Source organism: Colias philodice, chromosome 27 (assembly GCF_061535455.1).
Source record: "Colias philodice isolate Cphi_HAF_F1 chromosome 27, ilColPhil1 Martin Lab GWU primary, whole genome shotgun sequence".
In the NCBI taxonomy this organism is placed as follows: Eukaryota; Metazoa; Arthropoda; class Insecta; order Lepidoptera; family Pieridae; genus Colias; species Colias philodice.
The window spans coordinates 4,221,687-4,241,611 of record NC_143112.1 but is presented as its reverse complement, the minus strand read 5'-3'; the positions used below and the strand labels follow the sequence as shown (position 1 = coordinate 4,241,611).

Below are 19,925 nucleotides of genomic sequence, written 5' to 3'. Positions count from 1 at the left end.
ATCTTGAAATACACACACACAAACATTGTACATACAACATTCACAAAAAAACAAGACTACATCAACATATTTTTTCCGAATTTTTATTTTAATTATGTCAATAAATATGACGGCGCCACGAACGGCGAACCGATATAAAGCAGCGCGCGCGCACGACTCGTGTCATTCGTGCGCCGAGCGTTGCCCAGTGCACATCTATTACGAGCTTACTATAACTTATTTGTGATATTTATTTTTTTTAATGGTCATAAATCATAATTGTAATACCAAGTGATTTTGTGGAGACCTTCGTGTTCTTTTAAATCAATCTCGGAGCCTGACGCCTACAAATATTTAAAAGAATAAATGTACAAACCGGTTTCTTCTTTATTCTCGCTGTCAGCTTTACTGTCATCTGCTTCCGCCGGTTCAGTCTTCACTTCCACCGCTTCCTCAGCATTGTCTTCAGTTTTTACACCATTTTCCTGAACATTTCGCATAAGTTAGTACACTTGTATGTCAGTATATACATCTTTTTTGTACTAACATGATAATAGTAATAATTATAGTTTATACGATGTGTTGGTACAGTGGTTGACGCGTGAGCGTAGCTCCGAGGGGTCGGGGTTCGATTCCTGGTGGAGACGAAGAAAAAAAAAATGTCTCGGTCTGGCAGGACACAGAAGGCTGATCACCTACTTGTCCCTAAAGAAAATCGATCAGTGAAACAGATGTATAATGCATCTGCCCCTTACCCCACTTGGGGACATGGGACTTCACTTTATATTGTATGTTTTTACATTCACTTAAAACAACTGTACGAATTGATACTGCGATTTAACAAAAAATAAGATCAATTCTGTACCATATTGTGTGGCCTAATTTTTAATTCATAGTTTAGGAAATAATGTAATTTCTCTTGCGATCTCGAATATTATAGAATAAACGAGAGTAAATACAAAATATTGATATACCTGCCTCGTTTTATTGTACAAATAAACGCACAACAGTATTATTTAAAGACAGGAAAATGTGTGTATTATAACATGTAGAATTGTTAGATACTTTTGAGATAATAGTCCTTAAAAAAACTGTATAAACATTCAGTATTTTAAATTAAAGTGAATTTCCATAGTATTATTTCTAAAAATAATAATAGAATCCTTTCTAAAAACAATATTATATCATCGGGTAATTGACACATGGAGGTCCTTGACTTACCTATTCTAAGTTGTATTGCACATTGCATTTACTATTACAATAATAAACTTACCAGCCCATCCTCCTCATCCTCATCCTTGCCATCCTCACTTTTGTCCACTGACTCATCCTAATCATCCTTGTCTATTTCTATACTATCATACTAGATCCATACTACTATAAATAACACTAAAAACAATACACACAAACTTACCACGCCATCCTCCTTCTCCTTATCCTCATCCTTGCCATCCTCACTCTTGTCCACCGACTCATCCTTATCGTTGTCTATTTCCATACTAGCATACTACATACATATTAATATAACACTAATTACAATACACACAAACTTACCAAGCCTTCCTCCTTCCCCTTATCTTCATCCTTGCCATCCTCATCCTTGCCATCCTCCTTCCCCTTATCTTCATCCTTGCCATCCTCATCCTTGCCATCCTCGCTCTTGTCCACCGACTCATCCTTATCGTTGTCCGTTTCCATGCTGTCATTCTTTTTGTCTTCTTCTGCTGCTTTCTCTTTTCGCTCTTTCTCCGCTTTCTCTCTATCCTGTGGGGATTAAATTTACTTTAAACACAGGGAAATATTATTTCATTATACCTTTGTAGATAATTGACAAGTAATAAAATAAAATAAATATTCGACCATTTTCTTACAAAAATGTTCCTTACCAAAAAGCACATTTGGTACAATTTTTCATGGTTGTGAATCATTCGATTAACCAACACTTAATAACTACGTATTTACAACACAACACATGTCGTAATAGAAATCTTCCACTTTAACCACAACAAAACAATTATAACTTTCAAACCTAATATTAAAGAATGTCATTTACTTATATTTAAAAGCCATAAAAAACTATTTATTTTATAATATTTGTATCGAAATATACCTCTCGTCTCTTTTTCTGTCTCTCCTGTCTCTTTCTGGCCATCTCTTCTTTTCTCTTCTTGATTTCTTCTTCGCGTTTCCGCTTCTCATCTAAGATTTGCTCGATCGGCACTTCGATGCGTTTGCGCACGATTTTCGTACGCGTTAGCAGATTGTATCTAATAATTAAAATTTTTTTGTATAAATCTGTTTGTGACATTTTATTTAGTTTGTTTTCTTAATATCCTAGTAATGTATTTAGCGACGGCAAAAGATAAGGATACTAAAAGGATTGAGAAGAACGATTTTTTTTAAATTATGTATTTGTATGTATGTATATACAAGTATGTATACAAGAGTATAATTATAGTGTGGAATAAGTCATGAAGGTATTGTAATTTCGCTTGCGATCTCGATCATTAAAGAATGAACGAGAGTAAATACAAAATATTGATTTACCTGCCTCAATATGTAGCATATATTAAACATACAACAGCATTATTTGAAGACAGGAAAATGTTCCGTTTACTTTTCAAGTAAAGTTACACGGTCAAGTTTGTGTTACTCATTATTTTAATGAACGTGATATCAATATGAAAGTTACCATGATTATTGATTTCAATTATATTGCGATCAGACTTTATTTACTATCTTAAGTCCAGTATGTTGTATGTTTTAGGATATAAAAATATGTTTGGATACAAAAATAGTTTTTTACATATCCACTTATGCAACATATCTGTACACTATAACGAACATATTATTATACATCTATATAATATATAAAACTCAAAGGTGACTGATATAGTGATCTATCAACGCACAGCCCAAACCACTGGACGTATCGGGCTGAAATTTGGCATGCAGGTAGATGTTAGGACGTAGGCATCCGCATAGAAAGGATTTCCCGAAATTCTTGCGGGAACGGGGAAAAACGGGGATGCACGTACAAAGTTGTGGGCGGAAGCTAGTTTCAAATAATCGTCTACTTTGCGATAAAATACAGAATTACCTACTATTAAACAATATTTCAACTCACCTCTCATACCCCATATTGACTTTATAGCACATATTCTTCGTCAATACATGCGGGAATAGAGCACGATCGCCCAATTGCGCTTTATCAAATTCAAACGCAGTACCTAATTCTACACCGTTTAGCGTGTAGAATATTTTGCATGGACTCGATTGGAGATCCTGGTAGGAAAACGATTATTTAATTATTATATTGCAATGTTAATTAATACTGTGATTCAACTAAGAATAGGATACAGTTAGCGCCATATTGTGACGTCATAACTATAATACTCAATTGAGTATTTGAATTAAATTTTTTTTTGTGATAAATGGAAAGATTATATATTAGTTTTATAACAAAACTGTTTTTATTTTTATTTTTTTTGCAATAATTCAAAAGTTATTTCAAAATAAAAATTAGTCTTTGAATCCAGTACCGAAGACACGCCGACAACTCCCGAAGCGTCACCCGAGCGCGTGTGACGTCATAATGTTAGTTTTCACTCATTGCAGTTGATAGAACATTAAATATAGTTTGAAAAACTAAACAGGATAAAAAGATAAATTTATGAAATTATTGTATTGTTACCGGGTTTTTATAAGTATACAAAATTTAAATTAAATCCGTCGGTTTATAGTGGGTCTAAATCGAATCGAAAGGAGAATTGGTTACATACAAACATATGTTTTAAGCTGATCCTGGCGATCCTTATCAGGATAAATTTATGATATTATTGTATTGTCATCGGACCTAGATAAGTGTTCAAAATTTGAACAAAATCCGTCGGTTTTAAGAGGGTCAAAATCGAGTCGAAACTTCGAAAGGAGTCGGTTACATACAAACATACAGGTGAAGCTAATAAAAGCGTGTTAATAATAAATACAGTGTTTTGATCTATTTAATTTTGTTGTCATTATTAAATTACATATTAATTTATTTATTTTACTCTTTAATACAACTAAACAGACTTACATACTAGAACATACAAAAATAAAAGCAAGGAGCAGTTTAGTGTATTTGGCGGCCTTATCACTTAGACTAAGTTAGAAGTGATAATAATATAATTAACAATTAATTATATTAATTGTTAATTATATTATTTAAATTTATATTAAAAATGGCGAACCTCAAAAGTTATCGTTTTGTACCATTATGTACGAATACTACAAAGGCAACTCCTGACAAAAATCAGTGATCATAAATATATCAACATCAAGAATATTATTCGTAAGTAACTAACTAATTCGGAACCAACTAACAAATCGTATGTAAACGCTATGTACTGCAGTTCATAATAGCTATAACATTATGACGTCACAACTGTGGTGACCAGTCATGGCGCGTTTTTAGTCACGTGATTCTAACTTAAATTTCATCAATTTTTAATTGCTTATAATTAAAGGAAAAAAATTTTTTTTTAAGTTATTTGCATTAAATATCAATATTATTAATAATAAAGTTTCAAAATACATAAAAAAAATCAATAATTTTTTTTTATTCAAATACTCAATTCAATCGAATTAGTTATATAAGTTAAGCAACATAATTACAATTTAACTAAACAGTAATTAATATAGGCAATAATAACACACATCAGAATAACACACGAGCTATACCTACTTATAGGGAATACATAAAACAAATAGATCTACGGATAAAATGATTACCTCGCCTTCAAAGAATATTAACTACAAAAAACTAAAAAGGCCTTTTAAAATAGATGTAATTCTGCTTGCGATCTCAAGTGTTACAAAATAACAAATGAGAGTAAATACAAATTATTGATATACCTGCTTTTATGCAGTGTTACCCATAAGAATAACACAATAGAATATAAAAGCAGGAAATTTACCTGTATCTAGTTCAATTCTTCTCAATAGTACTTCTTTGGGATATAATATTTAAAAATGTAATGTACACATTTTTTTTTAAACAAGTGTATAAATAAATAATGCATGATGTGTGTTCAAAGATAGCAAAATTAACATTAATTTTAATGTATTTGTAACATAACATTTAGCTTTTTTATATATTGTAATTAAAAATTGTAAGCAGTTTTTCAGTGTGTTTGTGACATACAAAAATACAAATATTTCCACTTTATTAACTCAGGCCCCGGAATCACAGACACAATAGAAAATCTATTGTGTCGTGGACCGATTGGGCCGTTCGGGGCTCAATGGGTTATTACTATAGTGAAGATTTTGTAAGGAACTTACCAAATAAGCTCCAATAACGTCCTTCTCTTGAAACTCCTTGCCATACTCTTTGAACTCTCCGTTGTGCACGGCGCGGCCCGTACTTTCGTAACCGAAACTCAATTCACCCTCGCCTGTTCAAAATCCATACTAATATTATAAATGCGAAAGTAACTCTGTCTGTCTGTCTGTTACTCAATCACGCCTAAACTACTGAACCAATTTGCATGAAATTCGGTATGGAGATATTTTGATAGCCGAGAAAGGACATAGGCTACTTTTTACCCCGGGACTTAGGATAGGTTTTATCCTGGAAATCCCACGGGAACTATGCGGGTTTTTTCTTTAACTGCGCCGGCGAAGCCCGGGGCGGAAAGCTAGTGTTTATATATTTAAAATATTGTTCAAAGTAATCTTAATAAACGTTAAAAATCAGAATTATTTTGAATCAGCTTTAAAAAAATATGGATTTTTCTTTTAAAGATTTATAAAAATCATTTACATTATCAAAATGGGCATTTTCGTAACATACTAGAATATATTTTTTAATCTTTTCACTAAAATACGCCTGTAAAAATTAATATGTAGTGGGTAACGAACAGCGAAGATCGCGATAATATGTACTGATGTTATAAATGTCTATTTAAATTAACTTTAAAGAGATTTAATTCTAATCCTCAAATAATAACCTAAACAGGCCTAACGTATCGTTTTCATTTCACCTAAAAATATATTAAAATTAATTACTCACCAAGATGTAAGCTGGAATCGTCGGTCGACCATCCGATTCTTAGACCGTTCAGTACTGTTTCTTTCTCAGCCGATTCGTTGGTTGTTACGACTGTACCGACTCGTACCTATAAAATATTTTAATATAGTTGTGTCATAACTTTTAATAGTGTGTTATTTTATCATATTCATTGCGCGAAATATTATCCCATTTCTGTGTTTAATTATGATCAGTGTTGCTTTCAAATTCAAACATTTATTTATTCAATTAAGGACACATTTGAATCGTCATAATCAATTACCACCGATTCGGAAAGTAGTTTCTATGGAGAAGATCGATCTTTCGATTTTTTCAATATTTTCTTGCATTTGATTTAATGCGTATAAAGTAGTACGATTTTTGAAGCTCACACAGCTTGAAGGGTGTCAACTATTCCATATGAATTTCAGCATGAATTGATACTATTGGTTCTTTATAAACACATTCATCACTACATATCGTCGCTAATTATTGATGGAAAAACAAGCTAAGAGTTCCGTTTTTTTTTTGTGGTTCAGAACTCTAAAAAAAATAATATAATACGACTATAATAGACATGTTATGTCCCGGCTTTAACAGCAAACTGTTGACTACGCCGTTCGCATGGGAACGGAATGCGAGCGTGGTTTTGCTGTGTTAGCTTTTAAGACTTCTTTAGAATAATTATTAAAAATGTATAATGATTCCATAACTCCGGTCTGCACAGAGCAGATATGTGTGTAAAAGTTTCATTTTAATTATTAAATGTGTTAAAGTAAATCTCGTCTCTTTTAGGGCCTCCGGCTGTGGGAAATGTAATTGACATCAAACAAATAAATAAAAACATAATAATTATATTCACCTCAAAACAAACCCGCTGATCTTGCACCCCGTGCGTGGCTCTGGTGCCCGCCCACGCGTGCGAGAACGCACCTTCGCTTAGCGCTATTACACTGTTTAGTTCGGGTAACTCGAGGTATTGGTTGAGGTCACTGTCGTCTGTGGGGTGAGAATTATAAAGATTATTAATTAATTATATGAATTAATGAATGAACTTTATTTGATGAATTTTGAAAGAGTCCTTCCTCCGGTCTCAAGTTATCTCTATACCAAATTTTAAGTCCATCCTGAGATTAGCCCGTACATCATCCATCCATCTATCCATCCATTCAGCCCGGATAAGTCCACTGTTGGACGCAGGCCTCCCCCATACTGTGCCACAGTTCATTTCATTCACATCTTTGGCTTTGCTTAACCATCTGCGCCCAGCTGTCTTAACCATCATCATCCGACCATCTAGTTATCCGACCATCTAGTGGGAGGGCGTCCAACAGTGCGCCGTCCGGTTCGTGGTCGCCATTCAAGGACCTGTATTCCCCAACGAGCATCGGTCCTGCGGCGTATTTCCAAACTATACATAGCCAGAACGCAACCATAGGAAACTGCTCGTGTATACTTTGTAATGCTGTTTTTAAGTTTGTTATTACAATATATACACGAATTTTGCGTACTGATCGTGTATACTTTGTAACGCGGATGCTTGCTTCTTCGTTCCAAACTATACACGATCAGTACGCAAAATATAACTAAATATACCTACTACACCACTTACACTTGAGCAACATAATAAATATATAGGTAATCAGAGACTTGTATTGTACAGCTTTATCTATCTACTTTTATTCTTCTTGATTATTATTGATTCAGTAAAATATGGAATAAAAATATTATAAGGTAAGCTTAGGAAAATAAATAGGTAATAGATAAGGGTACCTATGGGTTAGGTTAGGTTCGTGTTTTTTTAACTACACAAAAATAGGAGTAAGGAGCCCCGCGAAGCGGGGCTCCGTCGCCTCACAACTCTCTTCTTCTGGACTTATTAGATTCTTACATTTTAGCACTATTCTCAATTATAAGTCGTGCAGTATAGGCGGGATCGAAGACACAAGCATCCTCGATACAAAAAATATACGATCAGTACGCAACATTACATACACAATATGCATCGTAATAATAGATTTAAAACAGTAATACAATAATATAAACGCGAGCAATGGAAACACGGTGCGCTTACTCCGAAACATACACGATTAGTCCGAATGTGTACTGGCGCTGTATATTTTGGAGCGCTATTCTAACTTACTTCACTACAAAGTATACACGAGTATTTGCGTACTGCTGTTGTATAGATTGGAAGAACTTTGTAAAAAAGTTATTTCCAAACTATACGTGATTAGTTTCACAGCGTTGCGTGCTGGCCTTGTATAGTTTGGAAAGACGCGGTCCTGCGGGCTATGTGGCCTGCCCACTGCCATTTTAGTTTAGAGATTCTGAAAGCAATGTCAGTTACCTTTGTTCGTCTGCGAATTTCCGTATTGCGGATCTTGTCACGCAGAGAAATTCCGAGCATTGCTCTCTCCATAGCTCGTTGGGTCACTCTTAACATTAGCCCGTACATACATACAGACAAACAGACAAAAATTCTAAAAACTATATTTTTAGATTCGGTATCCACTGTAGATCACGCCCCAAGTATACTTTAAAAAAAATTTAATGTACAGTTTTGACTCCTACGATTTTATTAAATGTATATAGATAAGCAAGTATTACTTACACCATGATAGCGTCACTCGATTGTCGTTCAAGTCTGGCTCAGTCGACTTTTGATCCACACTTTCGTTCCTTTGTAGCATGGCTTCAGGCTGCAATTGATATATTTCATAAGTTATAAATTCAAAGACAAATATCATCAAAGAAATATTACTACATATTGATTTTCAACTTTTCTATTTAAATATTTTTATATGATTTCTACTGGTTGTGACGGTAAATGTTTATGTTAGTAATTTTGCTTTTTTAACGTTTTTATAGCGCAATATTTATAGGTATTCTGAATATATCAATGATATTTCTTTTTTTCAATCTTTCGTTAAAATTTTACTATGTTTAAAGTTTATAGATTGGAATATGAAATCGAAACAGCATTTCCAGAGATTCAACTAAAAAAAAGCTTTACTCTATGATACTTTATTATTATAATATTTTTAAATAGACAAAACATTGACCTCCAGAGGTGGTGTCAGTATCTCATTCGTCGCCTCAATAGTTCTATAGTAGTTACTCCATCTCGCTTTCTTTTCTTGCTTGCGTTTTAAACGCTGCAGCTTTATCGGATTCTGAGTAACAAAAGATTATTGTCAGTTTAACGTATATTAATGTATATATTAACAATCAAAATAAAAAACTAGATGGGCGTAAATTTACGTAAAACTTATAGTTAAGTATATGTTAGTTTATAGACACATAAGTGTGGATATAGCATACTACCTGTCTTGACCTATGTTCAAGTAATTTGCTCCATAAAAAGAATATTAATATATTTGATAATGGTGAATTTTATCATACTTCTCATCCTGACCATTTAGCCATTTATTAAAATCAAAATACCAACTACATATTGAATTTGATGAATTTATACAATAGATATTGAAACGACAACAATTTCCAATGTACTGTGTTTTCAAACCAGTAAACTATTACCACTGTTTATGGATTCTTATTTTTAACTACCACTACATTATTATTCTAACCTCCGAGCTTGTTCAAGCATCTCTTTTTACTCTGTACCCACATAACAAAATATCTAGAAATATATCTATAACTATTTATAGCCCCGGCTTCGCCCGTGGTACCTACATGTTTAAACTATCCTATCTCTCAAGTTGGATCGAACTGCACATGGTGTGCGAATTGTATTATAATCGGTTAAGTGGTTTAACCATTGAGGACAAACATTGTGACACGAGATCTATATATGTATATTAAGATTATCAGGCATAACTACATTGTTATATACCAAAACCACACATACTACACTACAAACTACAAAGTTAACTTACTTTGCTCAATTCCTCATACAACTTGGCGTCCTCCTCGGCCTGTCGTTTCTCCCGTTCGATCCTCTCTTGCTCCTTTACGAGGAGCTTTTCATTTAGTATATCCCACTCGTCGTCTTCTGTTAGCTCTTGTTGTTTCTGTGTGAAAAAAATTGGTTGCCTGTAAAGTCGGTATACAGGCGAAAGTTTTACGTGACAACGACTTTTTATGTCTGTCTCTCTCGCTCTTAGGCGAGCTAACCATGCTCGCGTGCCTCTCACTCGCTCTCATTGTGAGCGCATAACGTGAGCGGAGCGTAACGCAGTTTCTTGAAGTGTCACCCGGCAAACCAATTTATAAGACGTTGTCACGTCAATATTATGTGCAATTAATAGGCGAATAATTTTCCTTATATAACAAAACAAATAAATAATAACCGTAAGAGAATAAAGGTGATTTTTTACATCACAACATCTATATATATAAAACTCAAAGGTGACTGATATAGTGATCTATCAACGCACAGCCCAAACCACTGGACGTATTGGGCTGAAATTTGGCATGCGGGTAGATGTTAGGACGTAGGCATCCGCATAGAAAGGATTTCCCAAAATTCTTGCGGGAACGGGGAAAAACGGGGATGCACGTACAAAGTCGTGGGTGGAAGCTAGTAAATAATAACCTAAACCTTAAGAGAATTAAGGTGATTTTTCACATCACAACATAACAAATAAGTTCTTTACATATATCTTTTTTGACAAAGTATTTTAATGTTTGATCAGTCAGTGGAATTAATTACAGTTAAGTAACAGTAGTTATAGATATAGATGGTGATAACCATAGTTACTAATAAAATAAAATATGTAAGTGACATCTATCTATTCTATTAACATCTTTTTTTAACATCTCTTACTCCAAGCTTTCAAGTTATAAAAAAAGTAATTACTATGAATATGGATTCTTCAATGTGCTTTAGAATCTCATTTGATTTTTTAAATGTTACTAGACTTGTTTAGATCGCTACTTCTGCTCAACTATCACTTCAGAAAATCTATTTTGTAATTATTATTTCTAAATATAAACACAAACCTCATCACTTTCCTCTTCATCACGATTCTCCTTATCCTTTTCGCTGTCATCGTCTTGTTCCATCTTTTCTGGCTTATCCTCTTTTTTATCCTTTACATCTTGTTTTTCCTTTTCCTGTTCCTTCTCTTGTACCTTTTCCTGTTCCTGTACCTTTTCCTGTTCTTTCTCCTTTTCCACTTCCTTTTCCATTTCCTGCTCTTGTTCCTTTTCCTTTTCATCATTATCCTCTGGCTTCTGGTCAACCTCCATTGGTTGTTCTAAAAAGAAAAATTTATGCATTTAATAAGGAAGAATATTGTTTGCATATATTTTTTAAGTGGAAAATTCTATACAGAAAAGTATAGAACTTCCTTTTTTGGAAAACAAGCTTTTTTAATGTCACAGGGAATTGAACCCTTTTGAACTGGTCATAATATGGTCAACTCATAGCCATAGTAATTATTTTCAATATTAAATATATTATCTCTAATTATTTTAATGAATATCTATTATCTTATTACCTGGTTCTTGAACATTTTCTTCTTCTTTTACCGACGATTGACTCCTGTAAAAATATATTACTAGAAAACTAATCTTGTGGTATTGTGGATTCGAAAAATTTATCTGCAATATATTACATCTAGTCTAATCTAATGTGGAATTTGATTTTATCCAGAATTTTTTCAGTCTTAGGTAAGACCCATTACAGATGATCAACTTGTTTGAAGTGAAACTTCTTTAGTCGCGTTGAGAGTAAAATTTCATTGCGTTGAGGGCAAAACTATCATGTCATGGAGTAAGGCTTTTGATATCTTAAAATCTTGCCAAAGAAGTTTCACTTCTGACACGTGTGCTCGGCACACACACTTTTTTACTATATAATACTCACTTATCATCTTGACTGTCTTCCATTGCCTCATCAGGTTTTGGACTGCCTTCTGGTTCTTTCGCCTTTTCAACGGGTTTTGGAGGCTCCTCTTTAACTATTGGCTTTTTGACAGGTGACGGTACTTTCTCTGGCACTTTTGGTGGTTCTTTCAATTCTTCATCCTTTTCTTGTATTGGTTCAGGTGGTTCTTCTCGCGCTACCTGTGAAGAATGTTAATAATAAGTATTTAAATTGAGAAATTCATTTTTTTTAATCATTATCATGCAATTATTGCATATCAAATGCAATTTTAATACCTATTAATGGGTAAAATAACGGTATGTCGAGACTGACTCTATGTATAATGTGTATACTAGTCACTAGTGTACTCTGTGTATAATGACAGTTATATTTCATACTAGCGGTCCGCCCCGGCTTCGCCCGTGGTACATGTTTACGTTTTCTCTACATAAGAACCATCCTCGTACTTCAAGGCATATAATAAAAAAAGAATTATCGAAATCGGTTCAGCCGTTCTCGAGTTATGCGCTTACCAACACATTTTGCGATTCATTTTTATATATAAGATTATAATTTTCACAATAAAAAATATATAAGTATTTTCATATATTCACCACAGTTATAGTTGTTTTTAATAACCTGATTAAAAGGGGCTACAACAACAATTCAACTTGTAGCCCAGTGAAATTAGGTAAAAAAAGGGGTCACCCTCGGAATGAAAGATAATAAGCTGGAAATTGGTAAAAACCTTTGTTTTGTTACCCTAAATATTGTCTCAAAAGTCACAAATGCTATCGTGTCCGCGTCTTAAGATATTGAAGGTCAAAGGTCACAAAAAACGATTTTTCGCGAATATCTCGGTTCCTATTGCTTAAATGATATTTTCACCTATTATGAAAGTTGGAGAGTATAAAATTCTCTACAACTTTTGTCTAAACTTTTTTTTTATACGATCAACCGTTTTTGCGGTAGAGCGCGAAGAGTGCGCAGCGTACAGTCATATATTATGAGCTAATGCAGGGTCAAGCGTGAGTTACGGTTATAATTAAAAAAATTATAATTATTAAGTAATGCCCATTATTTCTGTACTTATTCTTAATTATTATATTTAACTAGCGGTCCGCCCCGGCTTCGCCCGTGATATATGTTTACGTTTTCTCTACATAAAAACCATCCTCGTACTTCAAGGAATATAATAAAAAAAGAATTATCGAAATCGGTTCAGCCGTTCTCGAGTTATGCGCTTACCAACACATTTTGCGATTCATTTTTATATATAAGAGATTATTCAACTATAGTATATTATTAATTCTGGATTATCTATTTTAGTTATATTTTAAAATAAAAAGACAGTAAGGAAATATATTTTAGATATATCTTTATTTTTCACTAGCGGGCCGCCCCGGCTTCGCCCGTGGTACATATTTCGCAATAAAAAGTAGCCTATGTCCTTTCTCGGGTATCAAAATATCTCCATACCAAATTTCATGTAAATTGGTTCAGTAGTTTAGGCGTGATTGAGTAACAGACAGACAGACAGAGTTACTTTCGCATTTATAATATTATGAGATTGATATGTTGACGGGCTGCTACACTTGTTGGTGGAAGTGTTGACAATTGTACAGGTTTATTTAGTTTTGTTAATTTGATGAATTGCGTGTAGCGGAAATAATCAAGGTTGTTCTCAGATTCTGGAGCATTATATAATGCCAAAAAGATGCGCACTCCATTTTAAAATAAAGTTTGTACGGGGCAGTTTTCTTGTTGAAATACTTCCACCAGTTTATCCAAATTGGTAATTTTCTCCAATGCTCTAGTAACAGTTTTTTTTCTTTTTTTAAATCGGCTATAAATAGAAATGATCATAGGGTAGGGACAAGTATTTCCAGTTATATAAGTATTTAAAAATTTACACGTTTTAAAGGAAACATAGATATATAATGTCGTTTTATTTTAAAATATAACTAAAATAGATAATCCAGAATTAATAATATACTATAATTGAATAATTGCTTAATAATTATAATTTTTTTGTCAATAATTGACTTTATACAACGTACTGATAACCGTAACTCACGCTTGACCCTGCATTAGCTCATATATGACTGTACGCTGCGCACTCTTCGCGCTCTACCTCAAAAACGGTTGATCGTATAAAAAAAAAGTTTAGACAAAATTTGTAGAGAATTTTATACTCTACAACTTTCATAATAGGTGAAAATATCATTTAAGCAATAGGAACCGAGATATTCGCGAAAAATCGTTTTTTGTGACCTTTGACCTTCAATATCTTAAGACGCGGACACGATAGCATTTGTGACTTTTGAGACAATATTTAGGGTACCAAAACAAAGGTTTTTACCAATTTCCAGCTTATTATCTTTCATTCCGAGGTGAAACCCCTAATATGACTGGGCTATTGTGTCATAAGCAAAACAACTGCATTCAAAGTCAAGTTTTAATTATTACTTTAATAGGTGTAGCAGCCAGTCTTGATGATGATGTTCTTCTAGTAGTTCTTGGGGCTGGTTTGCGAGGAGTGGGAGGCTCGTCAGCATCCTCTGTTGAAGTATCTAGAATTGATGTGTCCGGAAGGTCTGGAATAATAACATACATATAAATCCCGTCCAATTAGGGCCCTTCTGGCCTCCTCCACTCAAGCAACAGCTCAAGCCGAGGTTCGAGATCCCCGTCAAGGGGGGACGCCCTTGCGCATGTCGCTACCAGGGTGAACCTTCAGTTCACCCCCGCGTCTGCATTAAAATGTAGAAGCCCTTCTGGCTAACATTGAGAAACACCACACAAAAAAAATACATATAAATATCTCAAATTGTATCAATTCATGTGAATATCCTTGCTATGCTATGTCTATATCGTTAATTATCTGGCTAATTAAACAAAAATCACACATATTTTATCTTTCTCAAGCTTGTAAAAACTGTGAACTACTTTAAGTACTTATAAAATTTGTAATTTTTATAAAGATTGAGGTAATTAACATCAATCTGCTTAAAATACCCGTATTAAAAATGTTTTAGTATACTATCAATTAGTTAATAAATATAATTTTTTATGTTATACTCACAAACATACAAGAAAACCAAACACTACAAGAAAAACTCATTAAGTATGACCAAACTATTTCACGCTACACAGCTAGTGTTATCAAAAACCGTTCAACTTTATTGCAAACTTCTGATAAGGATTTCTATTATTGTGCTCAATTTAAAACAATTGGCTACTGTTTATTTTCGTGCAATTCAGCTATTATGTTTCATTTTTTAACAGTAATCTCATTAGTTATACAAAGCCTAGCATTGATCAAATAGTTCCATATAAATTTATATTTATATCTTGATATGAATACTAATAGCAAGCTATTTTCAGACAGCGAAATGTGTTTTCCATAAAATTGTAAATATAAAAAATCAGTTATCTGATTATACATGAGTAAACAAACAATAGATTTTCTAAACAACAAGTAAAACATATTACAAGTAATCAAATTTAAAATTGATATTATATTATATTAGATCTTAATCATTTCCTCAGTGTCATGTTTTATTATTTAAATTCAACATCAAAATACCCGCTTAATTTTCAAATGGGTTACCTACGTTTATAATTTTGACAGGTTTTGGGAAGCGTAACCACTTTTAAAACATGGAGGCGGCGTCATTTTACACGTGCTCAGATTGATTTATAGTATAATTTAAAATCAAAACATTGCATTATTATTACGATTAATATAAAATTTAATGCTTACTTTTTCCTGATTTAGCTTCAAGCGCCTTTTTTAACCTTTCCACTAAAGCCGGCTTGTTGCCCTTAGTGTCTAATCCGAGGGCACCAAGCTCCGATCGTAGATCGACCACTTTCATTTTAGCGGGATCCATGTTTAAAACAGTTCTTATCTATTTCACTTAACTTAGTCAATTTTACACAATTTAACGCAATAACACACAATTACACAACAAAAATAGCATAACTCGCGAATTAAAGCGACGACGACGTGCGAATAGAATAGCGCCAAGTTAACTTCAATATGGCGGCCGCCGCAGTGTTAGCAACCTGAAGTGAGCTGATTATCGTACCAGGGGCGTAAAATTATCGTACATTAGGGGTTTTTGGTTCGAAATTATCGTACTTTTTAGAATAAAGTCAATTATTAAAAATAAATCATATAAATTGTAATATTGATAAGTATGCAAGTTCTCTATAGTTAATCTTTGTTTAACTACCGCTGTCAAATCAACGGGACACTGAAACCCAAACGTTTTACGTGCCTTAATATTCATTATACTCTTTGGTTTTACGCGTGGTACAGACTACAGACCTGAACCGATTCCATTTCCACTTTATGTTCAATAAACGCGCCAAGTTTAAAATTCAATCTGACAAAATTTCACTGTTCCCATGAAAGTTCGATATGAAACACGTCAAAATTTCATATTTGTATGGGTGAAATAATATAAATTCTCGAATTTTGCCTGATAGAAATTATCGTAAAATCAGCGTACGATAATAACATGCTATCGTACATCGTACGTAGGCACCAAATTATCGTGTTTGTACGATAATTATCGTACGGTTGGGAACGCTGGGCCGCCGGCCAGTCACTTAGTGAGGAGAAGTAGTAGATTTTACCACAGACTATCAATCGTAACTTGTTCCTTATAATAGTGATGTAATGATGTAATATTACGTTAAAAAAAGGTTTTGGTAAATTATAACTTTTAAAACGAAACAAAAAGAAAAATGTACCTACTAAAAACATAAATTTTGTTTTGCATATAATATACAATAGAAGGATATATATGTACATCATATGTACCTACTTCTTTTTTTAAATAAAAAAAAAAATAACCAATGTAAACAATATTATTTTTTCGAAAATAGGCATAGAAAATTTTAGCTTGAATCCTTGAATTTAGGTTTATAAGGCGTTCGCATCGCACTAATACTCTAGCAAGTGACCTAATTCTTAGAAATTATAAATGATAGCAAAAAACTCTTCGTTAAGGGGCTTAGAAGAGCTAAACGAGGCAAAACTCGAGTTTTATAATGCTTTAAAGTATATGATTAGCTGTAGTAAAAAATCTCAGAAAAATATATGATATTCTTCAGGATATATACTAGTAAGATATCGTGCTGAAAACACAATACAACTTATTTCACTCGATAGAAAAAAATCACAAAGATACCTCTAAAAAAATCTTTTGATGCTTAAAAACCATACTAAACTACATGCAATCATTCTGTTTTTACGGCAAATAATTCTACAAGCAACATACTAAAATAATGTCGTTTTATTTTTTTAGTCCAATCAATAGATTTCGAGTAAATCGCAAATTCTTATTCCCAAACCAAAAACGTACGCATGTGTGCGTGAACGCCTGTGTACCGACACTACCGGCCGAGGCCTGTTACTAGACGGACGTGTCGCTTGTTTCCCTGATTTTTTCCCGCCAGAATTGTTTGTTTTTGTTGTTAAATTATTTTTAGAATCCATTTTCCTTACTATAAAACTGATTATTTGTAATTTTTTGTTAATATTAAGTATGGGAAATAAAACAAAACCCGACAAGAGGACTAAAAACGTTCATATAAATCAAACGCAAATCTGAACGATATGGTAGTTAAAGGTAAGAGCCACAGAGCAAGTAATATAGGTAAGAGCATTTTAGTGATATTTATATATTACAGAGGCGGCTCGTGACAAAATTGTATGGGTGTTTACTTGAAATAAAACAACGAAAATACAATAGCGTTAGCAGGATAATTTTATTACAAAAAAAAATGAGCACCACATTATAAATGTCTATTTAAATTAAACACTAAAAATTAAAAAGTATTATAAAACTAATTCATTGTGTGTATATTACTCAGATCTTAGAGCGCGTTTCCACTATATCGTTCAGGCCTTTACAAAAATGTTTCGATATCCTAACATTACTATTTAATTTTATACTTATTCCTAGCAACACTCTGATTGTTGTTTTCAATAAAAACAAGTTTTTATTTGAAAGAAAATGGTTTTGACTTTATAAATTAAAATATATCATTACATTTCACGTCCTTGAGCAAACGACAAGGCGAATACCGTGAAACAATAAAATATCGTGTCCATAATAATTTGTTTCGTTATTAATATTTGACCATAATAATTACGAAACAAAACAAATAAATAAATCGTCACTTGATAGTGGAAAGTGGAAACACGCACAAAACCAAAATAAACCAGTTTACGCTGTCCGCAGCTGCAGGTGCCACGTGCAGTCTTTCGTCAGTCGCTTGGTAGTTTGGTACCGTTAGAACATAAAGCACATATTTTATTCAAAAGTTATAATTATTACGTAGTTTAATTGTTAAATTTTGTATTTGTTGATTGTTGTTATTATTTGTTATTATTGTTATAATATTTGTTGAAGTGTTTAATTTGTGTGTAAGCGTTGTAACTTTATGTTGTTAATTGTTAATGTAAAAGTTATACGTATGTTAAATGTGCAAATATTAAAATAAAGTCTCATCTTTTTCAGAGGAGAAACACATATAGTTTAATTTAAAATCCCATATTTATATATATAACTAGATTTCCGCCCGCGGCTTCGCCCGCGTTTGCAAAGGAAAACCCGCATAGTTCCCGTTCCCGTGGGATTTCCGGGATAAAAACTATCCTATGTGTTAATCCAAGTTACCCTCTATATGTGTGCTAAATTTCATTGTAATCGGTTCAGTAGTTTTTACGTGAAAGAGTAACAAACATCCATACATCCATACAAACTTTCGCATTTATAATATTAGTAGGATAAAAACTAAAAATAAAATGTTGTTTTTTTTATTTGCTGACCATACACTACTACAAACGCAAAAATTTCTCCAAACTAATTTACCTGTACCATACTTACTGATCATGAATGTGAAGTTATTGATTCAAGTCCAAATTCATCTAAGCAAGTACTAGAAGAAGCATATAATAGTACACAGGTAATTTTCAAAGTATATAGGTAATCGATTAAAATATGTTTTTTTTTTCGATCGCATATTTCAAATAATAAAAAAAATATAAGTATCATTGATTTAGTTTTACTTAATCACCCATATCCTTATTATCCAAGTAATACAACAAATCAAAAATAAACAAATTGTCTCCTCTAGTTGTTTCTTAGGTTGTATAGCTTATTTTCACGTCGCGGTCGCTGTGGCGCCATCTAGTACAATACTCCGGCGTGATCTCCATCAGCCGTCGTCGATTGTGTTAATGTGTGCGCGAGTCACTCAATTTCAGCTAGCTCTTGTAATCCTCTTAAGAAGGCGTATAAAGCCAGATAATTCTACGATTAAGCCCCGCACATTACGCGCCATGCCGCGCGCCCTCACAATACCCTCATACACCCGGCTCATCCAACGTACGTAAAGTTCATCGCACGCTAAATTATACACAATATTCTTCGCTCGTTCAACGCGTATTTTCGGTAGTTAGTAGGTATGTTGTCTAAAATAATTGTATAAAACAGTGAAGTTGAAATCATCACAAATTATGTAATATGTCTTTTTATTATTATTTGTTTATAATTATTAATGATAATCTATACATATTATAAAACAATAAAAAAAGTAAAAACTGTCTGTATGTAATATATAAAAAAAAAACAATATTAGGGAAACAGTATAGAGCACGAATCCGTAAAAAAAGTCTGTCGAAATAGCGAGTATAGATACTATTTTTAAATAAACATACGCAGTCGACGACACACATTCCTCCAGAACTTTATTTTGATTAATTTGGTTATAGTCCATTGAATGAGTCCCTCCAAGGGGGGTCTAGAGTGCGTGAGTTAGTAACGTAAGATGTTTCTTCGGAAACATGTCAAGAGTCCCTAGGTAATAAACATACTAAAACCCCGGGCCACTAGGAGGAGCCCCGGAGTGGGGGGAGGGGGGAAATGGGTCCATTTTTTTCATTTTTCGCTTAAATCTCAAAAACGGTACATGTTAGAGAAAAACTTTCAAGGAAAAATTGAAAGGCCATAAAATTATCTACAAGTTGTACCTGAATCA

The 19,925-nt window shown here is 33.2% G+C and overlaps 1 protein-coding gene across 2 annotated transcripts in view; it reads right to left on the bottom strand.

Moving 5' to 3' along the window:
• The window catches only part of LOC149476594 (uncharacterized), a 32,895-nt gene extending 16,979 nt beyond the window's left edge, over nt 1-15,916 (bottom strand). For both annotated transcript variants that reach the window (XM_089711744.1, XM_089711745.1), the window contains exons 1-15: nt 15,631-15,916; nt 14,334-14,461; nt 11,865-12,064; nt 11,497-11,540; nt 10,997-11,253; nt 9,931-10,065; nt 9,097-9,207; nt 8,646-8,733; nt 6,894-7,030; nt 6,035-6,140; nt 5,305-5,417; nt 3,107-3,264; nt 2,090-2,246; nt 1,534-1,743; nt 356-464 (exon numbers count right to left, since the gene is read on the bottom strand). In XM_089711744.1, coding sequence (XP_089567870.1) covers nt 356-464; nt 1,534-1,743; nt 2,090-2,246; nt 3,107-3,264; nt 5,305-5,417; nt 6,035-6,140; nt 6,894-7,030; nt 8,646-8,733; nt 9,097-9,207; nt 9,931-10,065; nt 10,997-11,253; nt 11,497-11,540; nt 11,865-12,064; nt 14,334-14,461; nt 15,631-15,760 — 2,083 coding nt within the window. In that variant the 5' untranslated portion in view covers nt 15,761-15,916. The remainder of the gene's footprint in view (nt 1-355; nt 465-1,533; nt 1,744-2,089; nt 2,247-3,106; nt 3,265-5,304; nt 5,418-6,034; nt 6,141-6,893; nt 7,031-8,645; nt 8,734-9,096; nt 9,208-9,930; nt 10,066-10,996; nt 11,254-11,496; nt 11,541-11,864; nt 12,065-14,333; nt 14,462-15,630) is intronic.
• Nucleotides 15,917-19,925: the final 4,009 nt, after the last annotated feature.